The sequence below is a fragment of the Gymnodraco acuticeps genome, unplaced genomic scaffold (assembly GCF_902827175.1).
Source record: "Gymnodraco acuticeps unplaced genomic scaffold, fGymAcu1.1, whole genome shotgun sequence".
Classification (NCBI taxonomy): domain Eukaryota; kingdom Metazoa; phylum Chordata; class Actinopteri; order Perciformes; family Bathydraconidae; genus Gymnodraco; species Gymnodraco acuticeps.
This window is the reverse complement of record NW_022991578.1, coordinates 210001-237611: the sequence shown is the minus strand read 5'-3', so window position 1 is coordinate 237611 and position 27611 is coordinate 210001. Positions and strand designations below refer to the sequence as shown.

Here is a 27611-nt window from a genome sequence, read left to right as displayed (position 1 = left end):
TCTGACCTGTCAGCTCCCGAGTCCGGACTGCGCAAAATGCGTAAATGAAGTGCTACGTCACGAACGCAAGAAATCCTACCCACGTGGGGGCGCGCTCATGTGATTGGCTTAGACTGGAGGAGACATCTGATTGGCTATAGATGAGAGACATTACAAGTACGAATCGGGTGAGCATCAGGGGAGTCTCAAAAAACCCACACACGAATGCACAGCGATCCGTGCACAGAAAGCTGTTTGTGTTTGAAGGTGCAGCGGTTTTAAACGGAAAACTAATATGTGTGGATCAAAAATACACATGTAAAACTTTTTTCTGTGTTTGGATTTTATTTACATGTATATGAAACGGAACACATTTGTGTGTGCATTGAAAAACACAAGTGTGGATCCGGAAATACAAGTGTGAATCCTTTTGCGGATCATGAAATACAAGTGTGAATCCTTCTGTGTGCATGTGTGTATTATGAGACTGTTCTGAGCCCATAGAAGTGTGTGCCATTTGGTGCAACAGTTTGGTTTTGGTAAGTGTTTCTGTAGTTCCGGGTGCAGTGCTTAAGTCTGCAGTATATATGAGGTGTTTTGCACTTTGTGTGTATGGTTTTGTGAATTGTGTTTAGTGTTTTGAGAAAATAAGCCCTGCTTTCAAAAAATGTGTTTTAGCATTGAAAACAACTGTAATATGAACACAATGTTAATCTATCTCTGTTATGTGAGGTGATCTCTGCAGCTTACAGTTAAAGAAGCATGTACTTGTTTTTCAATGGGTAAATTGGAAACCTGTAATAAATATAATACTTTGCCCTTTCAATTGTTTTTTTCTAAATGTATTTACCCAAGCTTAATCAGTCTGAGTTGCAGTGCCAGTCTCTGGTTTAATCAGTCCTTCTTCTTCCCCAGTGGCTCCCAGGACTGGTGTGGGCTCTTCTAAAGATGGTATATCATGCTGTAGAGATCAAGTAGTGCGATGGATGACCTTTTTCTGGCGCGTTTATAACTGGCATGTGTAGAAGGGGAAGGTGCTGTAATTTTCTCGTGGCCCAATTTGACAGACGGTGCCCAGTCAGGATGATTTTTGTCAAAAAGTGCCACTTGTAGGTCAGTTATATCCTGGGTGAACTGTTAATTAATACAAATTTGACCTCTTTTGACAGGACAAGTCAGACTTTAGATATATTTAAAATGCTGGTGTCAAGACATTGGAACATGACAAATAATTGAGGGAACCAAAAGCCTCTGAAAAGATACCAGGGGACTGTACAGCCTTTACTGTTTACATATAATCAAATGGCCAGTAGGGGGAGGGATTACTTTAAATTGCAGTTAAACGAAGCACTGCAGGGGATTGACGGACTGGTGTGAAGATGACCAAGGGATGACTTTACTTTGTAGATACTCCACAATCTGATATGTCGATCGATGACAGACTACAGGATTCCTATTTCCTTGTTAAGATGCATGTCTTAGTACGTGGGTTATATGTTCATTTTGAATGTTTGTATGTAAAACCCGACACTTACCTGACGTGAAATGATCCCCACAAACGCGAGTATAGTTGTGGTTGGATGGTTTGAGGTCCGATCCTATTGAGCAATTTTTCCTGGCGACGCTTTGAAAGTTCATGTGTTGCTTCACCCTGGTGTGTTATAATAACCGCCGGCAGCCTGTAAAATGACTTCGGCCCCCTGTTTCGATCACCTCTGTTGCCGCAGCCAACAATGGCACAGAAGTTAACCATTATATGTCTGGTAAAAAACAAACATTGAACAGGTATGGCGTATTACGGTGTCTGTTTTGGTACTCCAGTATGGCCGTTGCGCTGACTTCACGGGTAACGTGACGTCATATGCAAAGCCTCTATACAGAATTGAGCCCAACAACATCCCATGTTCTGACAAATGTGCTAGTGGGAAGCTATAAAATGTAATTAGCAGGTCTCACAAATTTAACATGGATAGCAAAAGCTGCTAAAGATGTGTAGTAACATCTAATAATAGTGCGTTTATCAAAATAATGAAATTAAATCTATACATCCTCAAATATACATATCCATACATGCTCATAAAAAACTATGTAAATGTACAGCCAGGGATCTATGAATCATTAAATGATTAATGTAGTAACTCACCTAGCAGACGGACAGTAACTTAACTTCAAGAACATCCATCCATCCATCCATCCATCCATCTTCTCCCGCTTATCCGTGGTCGGGTCGCGGGGGTAGCAGTTCCAGCAGAGAGCCCCAAACTTTATTTTCCCTGGCGACATCAATCAGCTCTGACTGGGGGATCCCAAGGCGCTCCCAGGCCAGCGAAGAGATATAATCCCTCCACCTGGTCCTAGGTCTACCCCTTGGTCTCTTCCCAGCTGGACGTGCCTGGAACACCTCCCTAGGGAGGCGCCCAGGTGGCATCCTAACTAGGTGCCCGAACCACCTCAACTGGCTCCTTTCGACGCGAAGGAGGAGCGGCTCAACTCCGAGTCCCTCCCTGATGACCGAACTTCTCACCTTATCCCTAAGGGAGACACCAGCCACCCTGCGGAGAAAACCCATCTCGGCCACTTGTAGCCGCGATCTCGTTCTTTCGGTCATGACCCATCCTTCATGACCATAGGTGAGGGTAGGAACGAAAATGGCCCGGTAGACAGAGAGCTTTGCCTTCTGGCTCAGCTCCCTTTTCGTCACAACAGTGCGGTAAAGCGACTGCAGTACCGCTCCCGCTGCTCCGATTCTCCGGCGCATCTCACGTTCCATTGTTCCCTCACTCGAGAACAAGACCCTGAGATACTTGAACTCCTTCACTTGGGGTAAGGACTCATTCCCTACTTGGAGTGGACAGTCCATCGGTTTCCAGCTGAGAACCATGGCCTCAGATTTGGAGGTGCTGATCCTCATCCCAGCCGCTTCACACTCGGTTGCGAACCGATCCAGTGAGTGCTGAAGGTCGCAGACCGATGAAGCCATTAGAACCACATCATCTGCAAAAAGCAGTGGTGCAATCCTTAGTCCACCGAACTGCAGACCCCCTCCCCCATGACTATGCCTCGAAATCCGATCCATGTATATTACAAACAGGATTGGTGACAAAGCGCAGCCCTGGCGGAGGCCAACCCTCACCGGAAATGGGTCCGACTTACTGCCGAGGACCCGGACACAGCTCTCGCTTTGGGAGTACAGAGATTAGATGGCCCTGAGTAGAGACCCCCTCACCCCATACTCCCGCAGCACCTCCCACAGTAACTCCCTGGGAACTCGGTCATACGCCTTCTCCAAGTCTACAAAACACATGTAGACCGGATAAGCGTACTCCCAGGCCCCCTCCAGGATCCTTGCGAGAGTAAAAAGCTGATCCGTCGTTCCACGACCAGGACGGAATCCGCATTGTTCCTCCTCAATCTGAGGTTCGACAATCGGCCTGACCCTCCTTTCGAGTACCTTAGAGTAAACTTTCCCGGGGAGGCTGAGTAGTGTGATGCCTCCACCCCGGTCTGCCACTCCTTCGGTACTGTTTCCGACTTCCACGCAACGTTGATGAGACGTGTCAACCATGACAGTCCCTCAACACCCAGAGCCTTCAGCATTTCCGGGCGGATCTCATCCACCCCCGGGGCTTTGCCACTGTGGAGTTGTTTGACGACCTCAGTGACCTCCCCCCCGGGAGATTGGTGTTGATCCCCCGTCATACTCCAGCTCTGCCTCTAACATAGAGGGTGGAGTTGTCGGGTTCAGGAGTTCCTCAAAGTGTTCCTTCCAACGCCCTAACACTCCATCAGTTGAGGTCAACAACGTCCCATCCTTACTGTACACAGCTTGGATGGTTCCCTGCTTCCCCCTCCTGAGGTGTCGGACAGTTTTCCAGAACAACTTTGGTGCCGCCCGAAGTCCTTCTCCATGTCTTCTCCGAACTTCTCCCACACCCGCTGCTTTGCCTCGGCCACGGATGAGGCTGCTGCCCTTCGGGCCTGTCGGTACCTTGCAACTGCCTCGGGAGTCCCCCGGGATAACAAATCCCTGAAGGCCTCCTTCTTCAGTCGGACGGCTTCCCTGACCACCGGTGTCCACCAGGAGGTTCGAGGGTTACCGCCCCTTGAGGCACCTAGGACCTTGAGACCACAGCTCCCCGCCGCGGCTTTGGCAATAGAGGCTTTGAACACCCACCACTCTGGTTCAATGTCCCCAACCTCCACAGGAATGCCCGAAAAGCTCCGCCGGAGGTGTGAGTTGAAGGCCTCCTGAACTTGGGCCTCCTCCAGACGTTCCCAGTTCACACAAACTACACATTTGGGCTTACCAGATCCAGAGGCTACCCCCGCCACTCGACCCAACTCACCACCAGATGGTGATCAGTTGACAACTCCGCCCCTCTCTTTACCCGAGTGTCCAAAACATACGGCCTCAGGTCCGATGATACGATAACGAAATCGATCATGGACCTTCTGCCTAGGGTGCTCTGGTACCACGTACACTTATGAGCATCCTTATGTTCGAACATGGTGTTTGTTATGGCCAATCCATGACTAGCACAGAAGTCCAGTAACAAACCACCACTCCGGTTCAGATCAGGGGGGCCGTTCCTCCCAATCACGCCCCTCCAAGTGTCTCCATCATTGCCCACATGTGCGTTGAAGTCTCCCAGCAAGATTAAAGAGTCCCCTTCAGGAGCCCCATACAGGACTCTTTCCAGGGTCTCCAAGAAGGCCGTATACTCTGAACTGCTGTTGGGTGCATAAGCACACACAACAGTCAGAGTTTTCCCCCCCATAACCCGCAGGCGTAGGGAGGCGACCCTCTCGTCCACTGGGGTAAACTCCAACAATGAAGCACCTAACCGGGGACTTGTGAGTATCCCCACACCCGCCCGGCGCCTCACACCTTGAGCAACTCCGGAGAAGAATAGAGTCCAACCCCTTTCCAGAAGTAAGGTTCCAGAGCCAACGCTGTGCGTAGAGGTGAGCCCAACCAGATCCAACTGGTAACGCTCCACCTCCCGCACAAGCTCCGGCTCCTTCCCCCCCAGAGAGGTGACGTTCCACGTCCCCAAAGCCAGCTTCTGTCGCCCAGGTCTGGTCCATCGAGACCCTCCGCTTTCACTGCCACCCTTCTGGCAGTGCACCCGACCCCATCGCTGTTTCCCGTAGGTGGTGGGGTGTTCTTCAAGAACATATCAAAAATAAATGTAGCAGATATAACTGAGCTTACGATCAAGTGTACTTATGCAGTAGCTGCCCGTTAACCGGGCGTAACGTTACCGACAAAGCTAATAAAGATAACTGCATTTAACAAGTAAGTGTGCCAAAGCTACAGTCCCAAAAGAACAGAGAGGGGAAAAAAGGATCCCTTGTAGATAGATTAAGCCGGCCTATTAACGGAGCTAACATAGCTAGCCACACATAGTCAACACAGTATTGCTACAGGCCCAGAATAGCCTGCTTCGTGTGTACAGGTTCATTATAAAACACGTGAAACCGGGTGTGCTAACGGCGCTAATACAGCAAGCCGCATATAGCTTCCATGGATAGTCACAAAACAGTAGTCAGTTTACAGCCACAGGGCTTGGGCGATCTTGATGTGCAAACCTGTTACTCATTGCCAACATGAGGGTCACTATGATCCGGTGAAATGGTCATCAGTGCAGCTTGCTCCTCTCCCAGCTCCACCGGGACGTCAACGAGGCGACCAGGAGAAGGGCGCTTCTCCAAAAACTGCTCCGCATCCACGGCTGAAGCGAAGAGATGAGTGGAGTAACCCATTCTAATCTTGAGAGTGGCAGGGTAAATCAAGAAAGCATCCAGAGCCCGTGAGAATGCTCTTCGGCATTTAGCTGTATAATCGCTGAAGTCAGCAGCGAAGAGGAGAGCTCTGTTACCGATTGAAGGGGGGTGTTTCCTCGCCTCACGGAGGAAAGCTTGGCGTGTGGAGAAGCGTAGACAGCAGAAGATAAAAGCCCGGGGCCGCTCTCCCTCCGTAGGGGGACCGCCGCGGAAGATTCTGTGGGCACGCTCTATTTCAGGTTTAAGTTGCTTCGGAGCGGGGAACCAAGTGTGTAAGAGAATATTTTAATCTGATCTGTTTATAGAGTTTCTTATGGTTTCTTAGAATCTGTGATACTGCAAACATCTGCTTGTGGTGTTTAGTAAAAACTCCTCTGTAAGTTGAGGTCACAGGTCAAACGCTTCTCCCATATCCTGTGGGGGAAGGGTTTCAGGCCTGTCTGCATTTCCTTGAGACAAGTAGATTATTGTCTCCCATCTGCTATTGATTAGGTAAACGCGGGCTTCTGTGGGCACGCCTCTCCTCGTGTTGCTGCGTGCTTTGGGGCTTTTGGGTTGAGAGATGATTTTGGTGGATCACAGGACGTGTGAAACTAAGATGATCTCCCGGCCGTATGTGTATGTACTGTGTTCAATAAACTCTCAGTGCTTTGGCTAACGACGTTCCAGACTCCTTCATTCTACCTCAACATTGCAACAACAGAAGTTTATCTTCACAAAGTGGATATCATGCGTTCCAGAAACTGCACCGGGGCGTCACCCTCCGCGTCCTCGCATAGACCATAAACCCGACTGTTGCACCTCCTATTACGGTCCTCAAGATCCGCTATCTTCTGTTCGAAACCCAGCATCTTTTCTTGAACGGTGGAAAGGACGGTAGAATATTTCTTAGAGCTATTTTTCAAAGCATCCAGCTCTCCTTCAGCTGAAGTAATCCTTGTCGTTACAGTTGCGAGCTCTGAGTGCATAGCATCAATCTTGTTAGCTACTCGATCGAGGCTAGCATCTAGCTCAGCAAGGTCCTCACCGCTTCGGCGATGGATTTATAATCTTCATCTTTCAACGTTTTAGTCGATGTTCCCTTTGCCTCCGTCATTCTTATAGCTTTCCAACAGATAATTCGCCGTGAAATTACTTAATGTGTAATACTAGTGGGATGTTGTCGTCGGGGAGCTTAAGACTCACGCAGCCATTTCGTTCCCACGGTCAACCAGAAGTCCTGTCATCACCTTTCAAATTTAAAAATATAATTAGACATTATAGATGTCTCTGCAATGTGGTCTCTTGTCTTCCATGTATTATTTTTCATATCCACTAGATGGCGATCAGTAGGATTAAAGCACTGATATTCAGGATCTAGGCTGCAGTCGAATAGACCATTTAGCTTAGGAACCTTCCTAACCGTGTGAAATGACCCGGAAGTCCCTCAGTGGCAGCCATGATAAGTGCTGTTCGAATTCTCTAGATGATAGGAAAGGAGGTTTCAAACTTCCTTTATAACCTCCTTTAGCTTAGGAACCACTGGACCTCCCTTACCGAAAGGAGAGGAGAAAATGCTGCCCCACAATGCCTTGCAGCCGCAGCATTTGCCGTCACACAACAGTCGGCCGTTCACGGAAACAACCGATTATGACGGAGAAATTATATCATGAAAGTTACGGTGCTTATTAAGCATTTTAAAACGTATGTGGTAACTTGCCAAAGTGCTTTGTTTTGAACGTTCATCAGTATTATAATCAAAAAGAGAAATATGAACGTTAGTTTTTACTGAAATTATCAAATAAAGTCAACATTTCACAGTCTTTACTGAGCTGTGTGGGGTTTGTTCAACTTTTAAAAGATGTTTGAATGGTGATACACAGTGATAGATGTTAAGGACTAACGTTTATAATAAATACATTTGTATTGATTTTAAGATCTTTTCATAGTTCATACAATCATACGTATTGGGATCATTTGTATTAATGTGGACCGGAGGGAGAGGGTGACGAGCATAAGTTTCACTTTCCTTTTTTATTTCAATTCCAACTTTGGTCATGAAGAATATGTTTCTCTGTTGTCCACGTTCATAAAGCATAAAGCAACAGCATCAGAGCACGGTGCAGAGTCTCCAGATGAGTTTACAGTAGTCCCTCGTTCTTATTAAACATCCATGTTGTAGTCCGCTGTATAGAAAACTGTAGTTTCCATGGTTTCCCCACAGCAGCAGACGCACATTCATGACGTCCGCTGGCGCATCATAAACAGGTTGGATAGTGAAAGTGCAGTCGGATTCTCTAAAGTACCGCGGTCTCTTCTCCTAAGTCCTTTTGACTTCTCCTATCCACTATCCCTTAACCCCGTGACGTTTCACTCAGAGGTCAAGGGATAGACGATAGGGTTAGAATTTAGGAGCTGATTTTTGGATTATTCGACTGCAGCCCTAGTAATCTTGAAAAGTCGTAATCTGGATCAGGGTGATCCTATCCTGAATTGCTTTGAACTACAGGGACAACATCTGTCCGACTTGTCTGATCCTGGATCACAAAAAATGGGATTTCAAAATCTGATCGGATCTGATTGAGATTATTTTCATGCGCGTGTAAAAGCACATTTTCCGCTCGTGAGTAGCTTATTTTACGCACTAGAATATTGACCCAAATCTGACTCCATAGAGTCGGCCTAAAGCGCCTGCCACTCAAAGTGATACAGGGAGTGGGCTCGGTAAAATACAGCCTAAACTCACTGTTAAAGCATTGGAATTAATTAAAAATAGCATCAATTCAAAATGAAAGGAATTCAAGGATAAAGAAACTGCATAAATTAACAAAGGATGTTGAACAATTGATACTTTCAAGCCAAAATGTGTCTGAGGTGGAATCCATGTGTGAAACGTTTGTGAAAACAATGATGGAATTAAATGAGTTGCATGAGTCTTGTAGGAGCAGACACAATAGTGGTGGCTCAAAGCCCACCTGTGCTCCGCGCCGTCCGTTAGATGAGCCTGGTCAGATTGATAAAAGAGGGAGTTCAACACACCGGCATAAAGTTATAACAATAATCTGATTTTAATGGTAAAAAACACCAATACAAGTTTACAGAGTACTCCGGACTCCCAGTTGTACTGCTGTGCGATACAGGTATCGGGACCAGCCAGTCAGAAACAGGGGGCATTTTGCATGAAGAAACAACAGTATATATGGACATATTTGGAGGTGGAGATGTGTGTCGGCTCTTCCGTCCCATTTTACTCCTAAGCGAATTAGAGTTCTGGGAAAAAGTATCTTTCTTCTGAACAGAGCGTGACAGCATCGGAACTATACAAGGTCAGAATCACTTTTTATCTTATACCTGGGATAACTCCTTTAATTTCCCAGGGAAGATTTCACACAAACTATTCTTTTAAAACAATCAAACATTGTACACAGAAATATTGGTGCTTCGGATTATTCCCAGCAAGGACCAAAGAAAAAGAACATGTGTGTGTGTGTGTGTGTTAGTGAGGGAAAGTGTATGTGTGTGTGTGTGCATGCTGATAAGCAGAGGCATATGTGTGTGTTGCTGATATCTGGGTTAAGGAGTTTATGTGTGTGTGCTGCATGAAGACAGGAGGAGGTGTATGTGTGTGTCAGGGTCTCTGGGTCATGGAGTGTAAGTAAGGTTGAGATATATAGGATTACTTTAAACAGTCCCAAATAATACATGTTCACTTCAATACAGTTCAAGATAATACCTGTTTACTTTAATACAGTTTAGAACAATATCTGGGTGCTTTAGTCTCTGAAACCATTAATACCAGAGGATGAAGTTATAAAACAAAATGAATAGTTTGAAACAAGAATGCACAGTAATCGAGAAATTATGAATAAAATGGAAAGGTGGTTGCAAACTACAAAGGATTAATTTACACATGCAATTGATGATGTGGTAAATGTCAATGCTGCAACCAAAACTAATGTGGTAATTGATTATATCCGTCCAAATGACAGCGTTTCTAATATAACCGGAAGAACATCCACATCAGCTGGCCGCTCCAGCCACAGGTCCAATTGATGACGTTGTTTTTAAAGTGCACCTATATAAATCAAATGTATTGTTATTAATATTATTCAATTGTAAACAAACACTGCTCGAAAATATCTCATTGGTCAGAGAGCTGTGGGCATAATTCTGCCTTTTGCAACATTACTTGTGTGAGATAGGCTTTTTCTGCTGTTGCCGCCATCAAAACGAAATACAGATCAAAGCTGAACATTGAGAATGAACTGAGAGGGGCAGTCTCAAAAGAACAGCCCCGCTTTGAGAAGATCTGCAAGGGAAAGCAAGCACACACAAGTAATTGATAAGCTAGTGTGGAATAGGAATGGTAAAGTGATGTGATCGTTTGCAACCTGCAGTAGAAATAGTAGTTCATTCATATATTTTCCTTAAAGAAATTTGAATTTAAATCAAATCAAGTTTTATTTATATAGCACATTTATAAACGATTTTTGGTCGAGCCAAAGTGCTGTACATATAATAAAATTAGCCTACAGTAGAGACACTTTACAGCAAATACAACAGCACAGATTGTTCAGAATATCAGTGTGATAAAAACGACACCCTCTGTCCTTAGACCCTCACATCGTACAAGGAAAAACTTCCAGAGAAAACCCACAGTTTAAAGGGAACATGGGAGAAACCTCAGGGAGAGCAACAGAGGAGGGATCCCTCTCCCAGGACGGACAGACGTGCAATAGATGCCGTGAGTAAATCCAAGAGATAATACATTTTACAGCATATAGACCGAATGTTAGGAAATGCATGTGTCTGTAATAAGAAGATGAATCCACGAGGATGTCAGCTACAATCCTGTGGAAGCCATCAGGGAAGCAGCATGACGAGACCCAAGGCAGGACCGCAGAGACAGGTTCAGCCACGACCCGAAACGTCCACTACTTAAAAATATACTACTCAGGGAAGAAGGCCAACCAGTTTTAATTAGGCCAAATTAATTCACAGTATCTATTACAAGCACTTTTGTTCATGTGTAATCCATAATAAAATCTAAAATTGTAGTTGGATCTTTGTATCTTCTTATTATTAGCAGAGAAAATGTAATGTTTTTACAACAATATACAATTAATCCTACCAATATAGATGGGAACCGGGTTGGTGGGTCCCGAAAATATTTCCAATACCCAAGGGGGTCCCGACTGAAAAAGTTTGGGAACCACTGTACTAGAGTGTTAAGAGCATAGCCTCGCAGCAGCCAGAAAGTGTGAAGAGGAGCAGATCAGACAACGCAAGGAGTGGCTTGAATTGCAAAGTGGAATTGCTGCCTATACAGCAAAGGCCAATGTGCTCAGGAACAGAGGATCTGAGGTTCAAAGCTCAAGGGCTGATTCAAATGGAATGAGTTTGTATCTAGACCGAGCCAAAAGGAAAATCTCTCTTATGGTGCATTTCCACTGCAACGGGGTAGCCCCGTTTAAGCGTCCCTAAGTGTCCTCACTCAGGCCTCGGGCTGCCTCGCTGGCCGTCCGAGGCCGTGGCACATTCCCATTACAGTTTAGGACCTGGGGTAGCAACGCAGTGTAGGCGGGGCGATCGGCTTCACATTTCGAGTTGTTCCGTCGAGCTCCCGCTGGATTTTATCATCCCCAATGAGATGAAGGAACGTCGTCACCTCCTCGGTCGACCACGGTGTGCTTTTCTTATTAGACGTAGCCATTTTTGTAGCTCCTCCGTTTACAAAATGCTGTTTATAAAAATGCTGCAAGCTTGCTTCTAAATATATATGCGACGCTAGGGATGAACTCGTGCGCGATCTTGTGACGATTCTCTCTGACCAATCAGCAGTCGAGAGTATTGACGTCACTAGTTCAGCCCTGGTCTGATAGAACCACGATTTTATGGGGCCGGAAAAAGTACCCGCTAGCCGGTACTAGGCTATATGGAAAGGCCACCAAAAACTGGCCTGGCCGCTTGAGGACGGTTAAGGACGCTTAAACGGGGCTACCCGCTGCAGTGGAAATGCGCCATTAGACCCTCTGCTACAGAATTCATCCCACAAGGAAGGTCAGTTCAACCCCTCGCCAAAAGGGGGCAGCAGAGCTGTAGTGTCAGTGGAGACTCTGCACAAGGATGCAAACTTGCAGTACCATAATCCTACAGAACAGGATAAGAACTTTGCTCTGTCAATGGGTGCGCGCCCCAAAGATTCAAACCAGCAGTTGCATCATCCACCAGTAGGTGGCAGTAACACTCTATTGCCAATGGAGGCATTCACAGCCACAACAATACCAGAAGGAAATGGATCTAAAGCCTATGAACTCAATCCCACGTCATCTCAAGTATGTCAGCAGACATTCTCTGCCACACAAGTCACTCATGATCTTGACACACATTTGGTGCAGGAAACCAACCAACATACGGGTTCAGTGCAAAGTAACGTGAATCAAGGCAACATTATCAACATCATGCAAAGGCAAAATGATATCACAGCTCTGTTGGTGCAGCAACAGTCAACACTGTCACTGCCACCAAGAGAAATACCAACCTTTGATGGAGACCCTTTGGAGTATAGTGCATTCATACGAGCATTTGAACATGGAGTGGAAGCAAAGACTGCTAACAATGTTGATTGCCTTTACTTTTTGAAACAATACACCAAGGGACAACCCAAAGAACTGGTTCAAAGCTGTCACCACATGCCACCCGACAGGGGATACCAAAGAGCAAAGACACTTTTGAGAGAACGCTTTGGAAATCAACAAATAATAGCCACTGCATACATGGAGCAAGCGCTTGGGTGGACACCAGTGAAAGCAGAGGATGTTAAAGCTTTGCAAGCTTTTTCTTTGTTTCTCCGTGTTTGCTGCAATGCCATGGAGGACATAAGCTACATGTCAGAGATGAATATGCCAACTAACATGCGGGCGATGATCTTAAAGTTGCCCTATAAAATGAGGGAAGGATAGAGAAACCTTGCTTACGAGCTACAGGAGAGGCAACATCGTCAAGCAAGTTTCAGCGATATTGTCAAGTTTGTTGAGCGACAAGTATCTATTGCCTCTGATCCGCTGTTTGGAAACATTCAAGACACGTCCATCTCTTCACCAAAATACATAAGTGGAAACAACATATCCCAGCCTCGCAGCCGCCAGAAAGGAAGCAGTTTTGCTACTTCTGTTGAAGCTGTCAATCGAGGAACTGCACCTGAAAAGCAAAAGGAGAATAGCCTACCATATAGGCCAAGAAGGATATCTTGTCTGGAGGATCACAAGTTGGAGACATGCTACAAAATGGAGAGGATGATGCACACAGAGAAAATGTGTTTTCTCAAAGAAAAGGGTGCTTGTTTTGGTTGTTTAGCTGTTGGACACATGAGTAAGGACTGCTGCAGCCGCCTGTACTGCCAAGTGTGTAATTTAAAACATCCCACCATCCTCCACATCCATTCACAGAGAAAGGAAGTCTCATCAGAGGACATACAGCACGAAACATCAACAGAGGATCACAAAGTTTCTACCAAAACATGTGGCCATATTGGGGCTGGAGGACAGGAGTGTGCCTTGCCCATTGTGCCTGTTCAGATCAAGGCTACAAACGGCAGCACAGTGATAAACACGTATGGCTTCCTAGATCCTGGTAGCACGGCCACCTTTTGCTCAGAGCGACTGATGAGGAAGCTTAAGATGCCAAATTCCTGTTGAGAACAATGAATCAGGAAAAGCTTGTGGGTAGTCACATCATTTCTGGGTTGGAGGTGGCTGTGTGGCACCCCTGGGATGTGTGACCACATTGATATAATAATTATTATTGTTTGGAGTTGGAATATGCCTTTGTTTTGTACATCTGTCTATTTTCATTTCGTTGGCGGGGTTGAGCAATGCATTTGGTAGTGTGGCGGAACGTTTGTGTTCCGGGGACTGGTTAGAGGGACGGACTTCCGGTGTTTCCTCAGAAGCAATCTGGAAGGAAAGCAAATAACCCGTGTCCTCATTGCTCCTGTCTCACCTGCTCATTACAGGTTGGTAAAAGGTGCAAAAATCATATGAACCCCCCCATAATGTTCGCGTATATAGTGTGACGGCCCACTAAAAATATGGAGTGTTTGTAGCGCTGTTTACATGTTAAAAGAATGTATGAATGTGTGTTCGTATTAGCTTAGGTTTCCCCATGCGGCGCCATCTTGGGGATAACGTGGTCTGACACGGAGATGGTGCGAGTGAGATAGTGTGTCTGAAGGCTCCCGCCCACTAAATATTTCCATACATGTGAAATTATGAATAAATATGCACCTTATGAAAGGTATAGTTTAGGTAGTGTTATACTGAATGTTTGTTACACAAGTATGCTGTAGTGTTTGTAGCATTATGATTCTCTAGTTTAAATGCATTTTTGTGACCTGCAATGAATGGCAGAAGGGTAATTACAGTTTCAAGGGATATTTAATACAGGTTTAATACTGTAAAACAAGATGTATGAAAGGTACAAAAAGATTAGTGAAGTTCAGCTTGAATGTGTGTTTGTCACAGAAGGGGTTATTGACAGTTGATGGAGCTGTCAGAAAAGTGAATGATTAAGTAAATACACTGAAATGCATAAGAGAATTAAGATGTTTAAATAAGTTTGTGTAATAAAACTACCAACAGAAGCAACCTGGAAGGAAACCAAATAACCCGTGTCCTCATTGCTCCTGTCTCACCTGCTCATTACAGGTATCATCACTGTTACTGTGGTCCTCATATCGGGGACCCGTAACAGCTGCACTCAACAGTAATAATTACTATGAGCTACCTGATGTGTTCACACAAACTGTAATGCCTGTGACTCGTGACAACATTCCAAAACAGGAAGAGTTAAGTGCATGGCACCACTTAAACTCTGAAACTTCCTGTCATTGACGCTGACGTGGAGCTGCTAATTGGAGCTAATGTCTCAAAACTCATGGAACCATGGGAGGTGGTGAACAGCGATGATGATGGACCTTATGCTGTCAGACCCCTGCTAGGGTGGGTTGTCAATGGACTGCTGAGAGGAGACCGCCAAATTGTAAACAGCTGTCCCACCATTGCAGTCAATCACATCCCATAACCAGCTTGGAGGAACTGCTGGTAAAGCAATACAACCATGACTTCAATGAGAGATCAGCTGATGAAAAGCCAGAAGATCTTAAGTTTTTGGAATTCATGAAAAGTTCCACCAACCTCACTGATGGACATTACGGTCTGAAATTACTTTTCAGAGAAGAGAAAGTTTCAATGCCAAACAATCGCAACATTTTTTTTTTAAAATACTGATGCTTCCCTTCAAATCGCATGCACCAAAGGGATCGAAGAGGTCCATACATTAACATAAGTCGAGAGTAATGTATCATATAATGGCACTTGGGTGTAATGATCCCAAATACGTCTTTCATTTCTCCGAGGAACTCCTGTACAAGTAAGTCTAACATGGGAAGACACCGCTTTTTTACTGTAGATGCCATGACAATATCTGAAATCTCACGACACAAGAGGAACACATTCCAATATTTACTATCTGGTGGAACACGGTCTGCTATTAGAAAAGGGAGCAACCTAAAAAGACACCACTTTTGTGATGCAGATCCAACTATTCCTGACTTATTTAAAAGCTTTTCAGACAGCAGTACAGGTCGGTTTGTCTTGTCATTTTGACCAATTGAGAGTTTCTGTAACTCTTCATTTACTTCTGTAATAGTGATATGCTTCTCTCTATGAGCTCGAGTCTAAACAAGTTTTAGAACTAAAGGAATTACTCCTTCTAGTAGATCGTGCATTATGTCTGGGGGAAAGGAGGTAGTTGTGTCAAAATAGGGCAGTTCATCAAATGGACATTTACTCTGTACTCCATATATTGCTTTACTGTCTGGATTTTGTACTATACATTCAAGGTGATATTGGTGAACAGCTGCTGTTCTTAAAACAAAACATTCCTCTGTAAACTTTTCTTTCATTTCATTATAAGTTGCCATGCAATACCTACAAATCCTACCAGAGTTGAATGACATGCTGTACCCAGCAAGCATATGAGCAGAGAGATTATCGCTAGAAATCGTTGCTAGTGCTGCATTAACTTTATACTCAATCCCACTAACAGATACAGTGAACCCATTCGTTGCTAGATCTTTGAGATCATCAAGCATTGGTTTCAATATGACATCCCAACCACATTGTTTTACATATGAATAACGCACAAGTAAAGCTAAATGAATATTCTTCAATTGAGACCGATAGCGCCCGTCCATATTACCGATTGAATAATAAAAGGCACACAATTTGTGTTTGTTACGTTTAGAACCTAAAGGGTTCACTACTTCAAACTCATCCTCATAAAAATGTAGTCGTAAGGAATTCGGATGATGCATGAAGAATGGGTGCTCTGCAAAGTAGACCCCATCGGAATAGTCACTTAAAACACCTTCATTTTTTTGTTGGTTATTGTAAGACTGTATTTCTTCCCAAACATCTACGTGGGAGCAATATTTACGCAGCACTTGACTAAGAGGAACATAGGAGTAGCTGCCCAGTTTGTGTCCTGAAGAACCTCTTAAAGTGTACTGAACAGGTTCAGTCATATCGAGTTTTGACTTGCAATGCTCTTTCAGCTTGTATTTAGACCTAATCACATTTGATGCTTCTTCAAAAAAATCCTTAAGATTGTAAAACATTCTGAATTTCAGGGTTTTCTGACATGTTAAAGCCACTTTTGTTTAGGTGGTAGGCTATGAATGCATCATAGTTTTCCTTAAAAAAAGAAAACAAAAAATTGACATCAAGGATTTCCTCCTGTACCAACAGTGGAAGATTATTTTTTTCTCTACATTTTAGAATAAAACTAACAAGGTTCTCACTAAACGATGTCAACAGTTCATTCAAGCAGGGAGGCTGTTCGGCCATGCCATTTGTGGAGGGATCATTTTCTGCAGCGTCATCTTCATTTTCAAGGTCCATAGGGGGCTCATGCTCTTCGTCATCAGAGGGCAAAATGGAGTGCTTGTGTTTTCTGTACATGTGTCTTCTGAAAGACTCATATTTTGAAAATGTACTTTGACAATCATTCAATCCACAAGTTATGTTAAAATTAGACTCTTGAGCATGTATAAGTCCAACATGCTGTACTAATTTCATTAGTGTGAATGTTCTTCGAGAGCACTTGGGACATTGATGTAGGCGAGGCATTAGTATAACTGGTTAAGAATTCTGATAACAGTGGTCGAGAGCGGCTTATCCCCCTCCTCAGATATTTTCAGGATGCAGCGCTGTACGAAGGTCAAGGTGTTCTTACGGTTTGGTGGGTAGGCCATGTTGAAAACGAAATATGCGCAAAAGGCTGCGATGACTCCCTCCTCCAAATCACTGGCCCTGCACAACTCAAACCCATCCGTTTTGACCACACTGGGCCCTCTTCTTGTGAAGGCTGACTTCCAGTTGGTGTGCGTCAGTTGGGTGGTCGGGTAAGGTGTGCCAGGCTAAACACAAAATGGAAAGTAAATTAGTATAATCCAAGTATGTACAGTGGTGCTTGAAAGAGACACAGAAAATCATGTGTCAAGTTCAAATGGAACTCAACATGAACATTTGCAAACAAATGCACATCGGTTGCTCCTTCATTTATAAGAATGAGGCACATTTCCCCCCTCCGGTGTGACAGTGGCTTACCTCTTCCAAAGTAACATGATGCTCCACCTTTTCCTTGAAAATAATTGGCAGGAGAACAAGCCCGGCTTTGAAGTCCATGGCTAGAAGAGAGGAAGACACAGATCAACACAGATGTCTAAAATTGTAGTGGTGTCTGATTCTCTGTCTATTGTGGCACTGTGGTGAGAAGGTGGATCGGACCTATACAATTGTGAAAATGACCTAAATGGAGCAGGGAAATAAAATAAAAGTAAAGATACAATGTGTGCAGATGTAAGTGAGTTGAATTGATTAAACTCACTCCTCAGTATAAACCGCCCACCCGCACCATGAATACTAGCATTTCAGTGGCGTAGTTGGTGGTGTTTGAGGTAGTCACAAGAGTTTGTAAGTCAGAGGATGAGATCGTACCCACGTGGGCAAGTGAGGGTGGAAGCTAGGACGCAGTAGGGCTGTGCAATTAATCTGTGCATTCCCTTTCGCAATGATGCTCTCAATGTGTCTTGCGTTACACATCCTGCCCTCCCTAAAAGCCCGCTCGGCCAGGTTGTGTCTTGCAGTCTGTTTAATAAATCCATATAAACACGTTACAAGGGAAGCTTTAGTTGCTGTGTCTTTATTCTCCGATCTCTAGCGTACAGTCAACTTTTACTAACCTCGTCAAGCCGGAGCCTCTTAACTACTTCCTGTTTCCAGGTGAGGGGTTACCAAAATAAGAGTACTGCGTGTAGCAGTATAATTAAACATTACAGGTTGTGAGTGACATTAGTTATCATATTTATATATGTTTAGTAGGTTGTGGAAGTGCGCTCCAAAATATTTGTTTATCTTCTGTATTTATTATTTTTATATTATTTATTTAAATGTAGATATAAATGTTTTTGTTTTTGTTACGTTACATTACAGGGTAATCAACTGTTAAAACATATTGTTCAAAATATATATTTTTTAAAGTTCAATAAATTGATGTTTTCAAAGTCAATGAATAATCGTGATTAGGATTTTTGCCATAATCGAGCAGCCCTACGACGCAGTGACACCTGTACACAGACAGCATTACCTGGTAGATCTTCGCTCAGTGACTCTTCTCTTGCCTGCAGATATATCTTCTCCAGAGGAGATTTTCCTCTTGCAAGGGCCAGCACCTTGGGTAGAATGAGGAGAAATTCCTCTCTGAAGCGGTGCTGCAGGTTTTCAATGTTGTGGATGCGGTTCATTTCCTCACACAACTGCATAGACGGACAGAAACAAAGACAACACAGTAGGGCTGTGCAATTAATCGTATTTTAATCGCGATTACGATTATGGCTTGCGACGATTAGGAAAACAGCATAATTGACAAAATACGATTATTTTGCTGGGTGCGCTTTCGCCCCTCCCTAAAAGCCCACTCGGCCACGTGGGAGTGACATGTGTTGTGAGTGTTCAGCGCCAGCGAAGATGTCAGAACAAGAGCAGCAACTAGTTAAAAAGAAGGGTCGCGGGGAGATTCCCAGCCAATCGCGAGATGTGTCTAAAAATAGAACAACAATATTCTGTTTTATCGTTAATGTCCTGTAACATAATGTTCCCGTGCCAGAATAATGCACTTGAACGCATCAAAGCTTTGTGATTGGCCGGCCTCACCCCATGTGTCCGGGCGTGGCTGGTGAGCAGTGCACTAGTTCGCTGACTTTGTCCGTGTCAACAGCATGGATGGTCAACAGGAGTGACAGTCCGCACACACAAGACCGCAATTATGGCAGAAGCAAAAAAGCCCAAAATATATAATTTTCACTCCGAGTGGGAGGATGATTATTTTTGTATCTATTCCAATTCAAAGTCCATCTGTCTCATCTGCAATGCGAGCGTGGCTTTATCGAAGAAGGTTAATTTAGGAGCGGCATTTCAAAACAGTGCACAAACGCTACGAGACGGAATTCCCTTCTAATTCTGCCCTACGCTCCAAAAGGGGAGGGGCCTGAAAGGACAGCTAAATGTACAGCAGTCCATTTCCACCAGGCCCAACAACAAGAGCAAGGCTGCTACCATAGCATCTTATCGTGTCAGTCACGTTCTTGCGAAACACATGAAGTCTTTCAAAGACGGCGAAGTTGTGAAAGAAGCATTCCTGGAGGCTGCGACGCGCTTTTGTGGGACAGTAGCATTTCAACAGGTTTTTGATATAATAAAAACTCAATTTAGATACCGTTATTAATCAGCTGTAAGTTTTAGTTTGTTTGAATTTATTCATGATAATTATTGTACAAAATGGTATAAGAATGCAAACATTAAGATCTGTTCTGTTTAAATTGATTATAGTCTATTATCAGTTCAGAAACTAGTGTTGCTTGCATCCTATTTTAAAGGCATTTATTTTTATACTCTAATAAAATGCAACAAAAAATGGGTTTGATTCTATTAATGTTGTCTTTTTTATTGCACTGTTGCAGCAGATTACTGTGTAGCTTCAGATCTGAGTTGTCTTATTAGTAAGCCTAATTTATACTTTTGTAGCAACACTATTTTTATATAATGGCAAAGAAAGGGTTCTTCAGAGTCTTTTCTTTATTTCCTGTGTCATATGTGGCAGCACTGCCACAAGTTCCTCTTCAGAGAGGGTCTTCAGTACAGGTGGCAATATTGTCACCTGCCTGCGCTCATCTCTGAAACCAGACCATGTAAACAGGCTGGTATTTCTTGCAAAAAATCTTTAAGAGATGACATGAGCAGCCCTACCAGCATTTGCCATGGTGGCCTAAACATTTTTATTTGGTCTTAAATTGTAGTTCAACATTTATTTCCTGTTACTTCTGGACCATGACGGTTGGCCAGCCTTCAACGTTTAACTGAGTGGAATATGTTGAATATGTTTTACCAAAATGTTGGCTATATGTTAAGGAGTTTTCAGTAGGTTGTGACAGTGCACTGCATCATATTTGATTTCATTTATTTTGGTGTAATTTATTTTTTATTTATCATATTAATATATGTTTAGTATGGTTTTGGAAGTGCGCTCCAACACATTTATTGATCTTGTTTATTGGTAAAATATTATTTGTTTTAAAGTTCAATAAATGGTCAATGAATAATCGTCAAAATAATCGTGATATCAATTATTGACCAAATAATCGTGATTATGATTTTTGCCATAATCGCACAGCCCTACAACACAGTACAATTTAGAGAGGTTGATTGTATGGACGGAACACTACGCGTGCAAGTAGCGAAGGGATACATATTTTACATACCCCAGCAGGTGTCTTCAAGAATGGATACTTATTGGCGATAGCATCAGCCCGTACCCCCTCAGCCACCTCCTTTCTCCTCCACTGAAATGTCTTGGTCATGGCGTTGGTAACGATGCAGGAATCAGGCTGGGTCTTCAGGTATTGTCGTTTCAAAACCTGTGTGTGTGCACCAATGGAGGACTCGTCCTCCCCAGAAACAGAAATGATGTCCTGCAGATAGACAAGACAGATGGAGACAAATGACAAACATGAGCCTGGCTTAATATAGCAGTGCCACCATTTTCTATATACTGTATTTACTGACTCAGTTTTAAGTGTATACAGGCTGATAGGAATAAACTCACTGAAGATCGTCTGTCAGAAGTCGTTATGCTTCCCTGGTTATTTTCTGGTGCTTGGGGTGATCTATGATGCCCAAACTTTTGCTTCATGTTTGGAACTACCTCGTGGTGGACCAGGGGCGTCCTTTCAGCTTTGAACCGCCGTTTTAAAGACATATGCCAGGTGTTCTAATCAGAGGAGACAAAGATTTAAATTAACCCAAAACATTTTTGTGAAACTCATTGAGTTTAAAGAGAAGGTAGCAGATGTTTGGCCACTACGGAGCTGTTGAGCTAAAGGGGATTCTTTGTCAGTAGATGGCACCCATGTATTGGTCGCACTTTCATAGCTGACAGACTGTCAATCAAAAGACGGCATGGGCACAGATATGATAGACAGGTGGTTCATCCAATCCCCTGCCAAGTATTTTTGAAAGTGCCTGCCCTTTTCAAAACAGTTTACCATAGAGTCTTCCCAGTTGGTTGTGTGAAACAAACAAATCAGGTATGTCAGGTTATGGAAATCAAAACATATATTGTGATGTAACCCAGATAACACCTCATTAGAAAAAGTTCATTTGTAAATGAGCTCTCGAAAAGGCTTTTGTCCTTAACTGAAAATGCTATAGGGGAGATAACATCTGTCAATTCAACAAACCACATAGGACTATAAAACCAGTAAAAGTAACTTACATATCCATTCCCCTCCATATCCTTCAGGAAAGGATACCTGAAAATCAATGCTTTGGCCACTTTAATATATTCAGAATTTGTCGGATACCTAGAGAAAGCAGGATGAGAAAGTAAGTTAAGTATTTGTATGATCACAATACTGTAGAAGGTGTGCTGACAAATATTTACAATAGCAATATTTACATTGTGTATTGTGCCATCGTCTCATGCAATATCCTCACGATGTTTGTGTCTATCAGTAGACACTTTATGGCATGGTTGTTTTGTGTCCAGTTTGGTCTGGATATCTTTGGGGAACGTTGGCAGGGTAAACACAGCAGGGAAACTCCCATATTCTTGACTGCAGGACAAAGAGGCATGTGATTAGCAAAGGACAAAAAAGCTGAAAAATATGTGAGGACATGTGATTATATTTAATCACATTATCGCTATGTGTGAGTGATATTTGATCATCCATGTAATCAATACCCCTTCCCATTCAATCACACACTCCCATGTCATTGTAAACACATGTTCCTGCTTCCCATGACTGATATTTGTATTCTAATGAAAGTGTCAACCATTTCCCCCCTGATTAGTTAATACATAGAAGTAAAGCTAAGACATGAAAGCTACAACAAAAGTTATCGTAAAAAATAAAAGCAGTTGGTTAGTATTGAGCGTTCAACAAGGTAATGTCACACTTGCCATGTTGGAGAAGACAATCATTTGGCAAGATCTCAAAAGTCAGCGTTGTAGTTGGCTCTGGCTCCTTCAGCTGGCGTGCAAATTGTAGGAATTTAGCTTGCTTTTTGAAGGAACCTTCAAAGAGGTATGCGACCATCGTCTCGGTCAGGCCATAGGAAATTGCTTCCCCGTCCACATCATTATCTGAAGACACAAATTATGTTAGCAAATCTCAAAACACTTTTCAGAATGTAATCATTCCTAATCCATGCTGACATTATGTCGTTCCACATTCAAGTCAAATCCAATCTCATTGTTAGCAGTTCCAGTTCTAGTCAGGTTAGCAATACATTTGAGTTGATAATAGCCAAGTTTCCCGGGCTGATTTTTAGTCCCAGTCTGCCCCTGCATGTAATCAACATACACTAGCACAGCTGTAAGCTATGGCTAACACTCTGCTAGCTACATGGATGGCTAGCTAATGCCCCTTTCACACCAATGCGGTTCCAGGGCCGGTTCGGAGCTAGAGCCTGAAAAGCGTTGGTCTAAAAGCAAGAACCGCATACTTCACGTTTACGTAGGAGTGGGGTGAGATTAACCTGAGCTAACAGTTTAAGTATGGCAAATACAAGTTGTAACAAGCAGTAGCGCTGAGCAAAGTGACTAGAACGCAACCACACACTTATTAAAAAAAACACACTTTATAAAGTCAGGCAACACTAACCAGGCTTCGTGTGATTCTGTTTATTTGTTCCTTACTTTGACCATCCGTTCACTGTTATTGATCATTGTGGAGAGAGGCAGACGTTTTGTTTTGTATTATAGCAGCTATCGGATGGAATCAATACATGGGCTGCACAGGTTGCCATGTCCGACCATCACAAGTAGAATGAACTACATTAATAAACAATGAACCACGGCACTCTGGAGAAAAGTGCAAGGTTGGAGAAGTAGTTATTTAATTTAATCTGGCTTCGTGTGATTAAAAGTAACAGGATCATCGACCCGACGCAGGCACCCATTGTTGTTGTTGTGAGCACCGTTGGGGAGAAAATCATCTACGTAAACGGTGACGTCATGACGCAGCAGCGGCAGCACCAGTCGGGCTCTGGGCGGTGTGAACAAAAAGGGGGGGAAGAAAAACCGGTTTCGAATCAGAAGAGCAAGCACGGAGCTAGAACGGGAGCTGCGTTGGTGTGAAGGGGCATTTCATAGGTAGCTTCGCACACGGCTGCTTCCCGCATAACGTTACATGTCTGCATGTGCTCATGTTAAGCAATCACTACACTAGCACAGATGTAGCTAATCTTGAGCTACGGCTAACTAACGTTGTCTTGGAAATGAAGAATCTCTCCTTTATTTAAGCAGAAGAAAATAAATATGAGTGCCTTTTCCACAATGAACAGATTCATGTTGGTCAATAGCCCCGTGTCTGTGAGCTTTAGTGAAAGCCACCATGCTAATCACCCATCCAGCAAAGTAGCCAGACAACTGTCACAACGCCTCCATCGCGCGCTCACTGTATGTACATTGTCTTTGAAATAACGTAATGGCTAGCGTCGGCGCTCTGCTAGCTAGGCTAACTATATTCAGTTAGCTAGGTAACGTTAGTTAGCTTCACACACGGTTGCGTTATGACCAATACATTCAAAAACATTTAACCGGCAGTATTTTTGTTGTTCTCCAGGGACTATGGAGCTAGCTAGCGTTAGATACCATCTCCCCGGTCTTTTCATTAGCCTTAGTTAGCTAAATGTTAGCTACTTGACCAGTCATGAATGAAGGTAAAGTTCACTTACCTCTGAATTTCCTAGCTTCCAGTTCAGTTACTTCTATCCCATATTCTACTACCTTGGTGATAATATCACTAGTGGATAGACAGGTCAAGGCAGAAGTTGTCCCACTGTTCGCCATGTTACATGTAACACCGAGGTCTTTTGAAAAAACGGAGTCTTTCAATCTGGCCAAATATGACCGTTAGATTATCTCCCGCTCTCAGCTCTCTTAACCAATCAGGTGTTGTGTAACATTAACGTCTATAGATGAGAGTAACACCTACGTCACTTCCGGGCAACAATTACGGCCCCGCCCACTTTTGGGGGAAAACAACGCTGTCATTTGAATGGCGGTCAATACAAATTCTGAAGTTTTTGCCAATCCGATCAAATTTTTTTGAAAACCGTCGATTTTTGTATCTTCAAAGAGCCCGATTACGATGGCCAGACAGGCAAACAATTACATTTGATCATTGGTAAACGACAATCGGTCTTGATATATGGTTAAATTAAAATCAGTAGGCGAGGCTGTAATTTCTCCAGCTCTCTCTCTCATGAGCGAGGCGGAACATAATAGTTGTATCATGCCAACAAGCTGCCGTGTCGTTTATTGCACATCAAACATTAAAAATAATCCAGAGTTCAGTGTTTCTGTACTTCCTCTAAGAAGAAAGGACAGTAAAATAAGAGCTCTGTGGCTTCAGGCTCGATCGCCGTTCAAATGACAGCGTTGTTTCCCCCAAAAGTGGGCGGGGCCGTAAAGTGACGTCGATGTTACTCTCATCTATGAAAATCGATAGCCTACTGCTATATTTAACCATATATCGAGCCCGATCGTCGATTTATAATGGCTTAATGCAATTGTTTGCCTGTCTGGCCATTGGAATCGGGCTCTTTGAAGATCCAAAAATCTCCGGTTTTCTTAAATTTCTGATCGGATTGGCAAAAACTTCAGAATTTGTATTGACCGCCGTTCAACTGACAGAGTTGTTTTCCGTTTTGCATTTGTTCTCAGCGAAGCACAGCAATAATAATTAAAATTAAATTAAACCAAGTTTATTATCACATATCATTCATGAAATTAGTTAAATAGCCTACTTGTAAAACAACATTTAAAAACATTTTTTTTTTAAACCACAAGGTATTTGCAGCAGGAGGCTGGCTATACGTTCAAATACCTGAAAAAATTACAAACAGCCCGTTATTTTTGATAAACTGTCCACTTATTGGTGATCTACATGGTTACTTTCAACCCTGAACAAATATTAAAACTTAATAAAGTGAGCAGAGCCACTGCAGGCTATAGGCATTCACTATGTGAAGGGTACACTTATGTACCTTCCGCAATACATATGTAATGTGTACCTTTTACTTGAAAAGGGTACTTATTAGTACCATACAGGAGCATGAGTGTACCTTTAAGGGTACATTTGTATATTTTGTACCTTAAAGAACAAAAATGTACCTGTACTGTGTAGAGGAAACTTCTGTGTAGCATGCAATGGAGTCACCGACTCAGGAAGGAGACAGGGAAGAGTCGGAGCTTTGATGTCAAACCACTGTGATTTATTTGGAGTTACGGCCGGAGGATTCACATCACAAATCCAAGAGTCAGAGGTTCTGACTCTACGGTAGAGTTGCCACGTAAATTCTGGAGAGCCTCTCTCTTGCCAGCCCATCTAACTGGTTTCGCAGAGAGTAAACAACATATTTGAGAAGATAGCCTAAACAGTGTGGGAACACTGAGCTACTTGCGTCGGACACTTATGACCTCGAAGATTTTACCTTGGAGTCCACAAATACAGAGAAGGAAGTGTCCCAGTGTACCCACAACACAGATCATCTGTATCCCAGTATTGACCGGTCACAGAATGGGAACAATAACATTATTGGCTAAGCCGCCTGTGTCCTTAAAGAAGGTAAACAGACATCAAGGTTTGTCCTGTATGTTACAAATTGGCGTCTTATGATAATTATTTCCATAACATACTGTACCTTTATTTCTGACAGTATAGCCTTTGCCCAGGCCTTGTTTCTCTCATGCAGGAGACTGGACAGTTCAGCAGAAAACCAAGGATTGTCTCGTCCCTTTACTCTAAATGTACGCAGGGGTGCATGTCTATCAATGATCTCCATAAAATCAAGATAAAAATAAGACCATGCAGTTTCTACATCAGCACACAGATCGATTTTTCCCCAATCAAAGCCAAACAGATCATGTACAACACCTTGCTTATATTTCACATCATTCATCCAGATCTGTAAAGTAACTAAAGGTATTCAATAAATGTAGTGCAGTAAAAGTACACCTTACCCTGAATTGTGGTGGGACTGGGGTAGAAGTACAAAGTAGCATAAATGTGTACTTAAGTACAGTACTTGATGACATGTACTATAGTTACTTCCCACTTCTGCTAAGTAAGTTTACTTAAGTACGAAATCAGAATACCTTTATTTGTCCCACAGAGAGGACACATTTTACAATTGTTACAGGACCCAAATATAGCTTAATATCTCTAAAGAAGTACTCTACTTAAGTACCATTTTTAAGATGTTTGTACTTTATTTGAGTATTTAAATTGTTTGCTACTTCATACTTCTACCCCACTAAAATTCAGAGCTTAATGGTGTACTTCTCCTCCACTACATGTATGTAATCCCTTTAGTTACTTCACAGATGTGGATGAATGATGTGAAATCTAATCAAGTGTTGAATCAGACTTTAGTTCCACCTGGAGTAAATCCACAAGCTACCCAGCAGTATACAAAGTCATTCAAACTAGCTGCACCTTTACCAGCTTTGAGAACACTTTCATGATCAATCATTATAAAACATATCATATATAGTATTCTGAAATGGGTCAATTTGCATACCGAGTAGTACTGCTCCTAACCCTGGTGAATGCTAACACTGACATTAGATTCTGACTGTGTCTGTTTCTTTGGTTGGTTAAGGAGAAGCCTTCATATTTATCATATTGGCTCTTTATTTAATATGTAAATCTGGATTGTATTGTATTGCACTTATTGTATGACTTGCTTTATTTACGCCTTTGTATCTGCACTGTCCCTTTGCTGTAAGACATTTCCTCGTTGCAGGACTAATAAAGAATGATATTTCAGTAAGAAATAGAGTTCTAGTTCTAGTGTGTGTGTGTGTGTGTGTGTGTGTGTGTGTGTGTGTGTGTGTGTGTGTGTGTGTGTGTGTGTGTGTGTGTGTGTGTGTGTGTGTGTGTGTGTGTGTGTGTGTGTGTGTGTGTGTGTGTGTGTGTGACGTCACACTGTAGCAAGAGAGAAGTAAGCGAGACAAATGTTGTCCTATTGAGCCTATACCTTTTTTAAAGGGCCTGAATAAAAACGACCTCACATGTAATAAATTAAAAAGTCTGAAATCCATCAATATCACATTGGAAATTAATTTAAAACATAATAACATACAATTGAAATAACACAATCAGGTGGTTACTGCTGTTAACACAGAGCATGTCTCAACAGCAGACACAGGTTGATGGAGCGTAACCACATGGGCCCTGA

General features: G+C 43.1%; 1 protein-coding gene across 3 annotated transcripts; it reads right to left on the bottom strand.

The window, feature by feature from the left end:
• Nucleotides 1-14161: 14161 nt before the first annotated feature.
• On the bottom strand, nucleotides 14162-24289 carry LOC117533687 (sterile alpha motif domain-containing protein 3-like). 3 transcript variants are annotated; one of them, XM_034197582.1, is made up of 9 exons: nucleotides 24102-24289; nucleotides 22324-22506; nucleotides 21820-21976; nucleotides 21637-21724; nucleotides 20968-21132; nucleotides 20624-20833; nucleotides 18454-18622; nucleotides 17415-17494; nucleotides 14162-17224 (listed from the first exon to the last, which is right to left on the bottom strand). In XM_034197582.1, exons 1-9 carry the CDS (start codon nucleotides 24214-24216, stop codon nucleotides 16934-16936), a joined length of 1458 nt encoding a protein of 485 aa, XP_034053473.1. In that variant the 5' UTR covers nucleotides 24217-24289; the 3' UTR covers nucleotides 14162-16933. The 3 variants fall into 3 exon arrangements, with proteins under 3 accessions (XP_034053473.1, XP_034053474.1, XP_034053475.1); XM_034197583.1 differs by lacking the exon at nucleotides 24102-24289 and adding an exon at nucleotides 23062-23308; XM_034197584.1 differs by lacking the exon at nucleotides 20968-21132.
• Between the last annotated feature and the right edge of the window lie 3322 nt (nucleotides 24290-27611).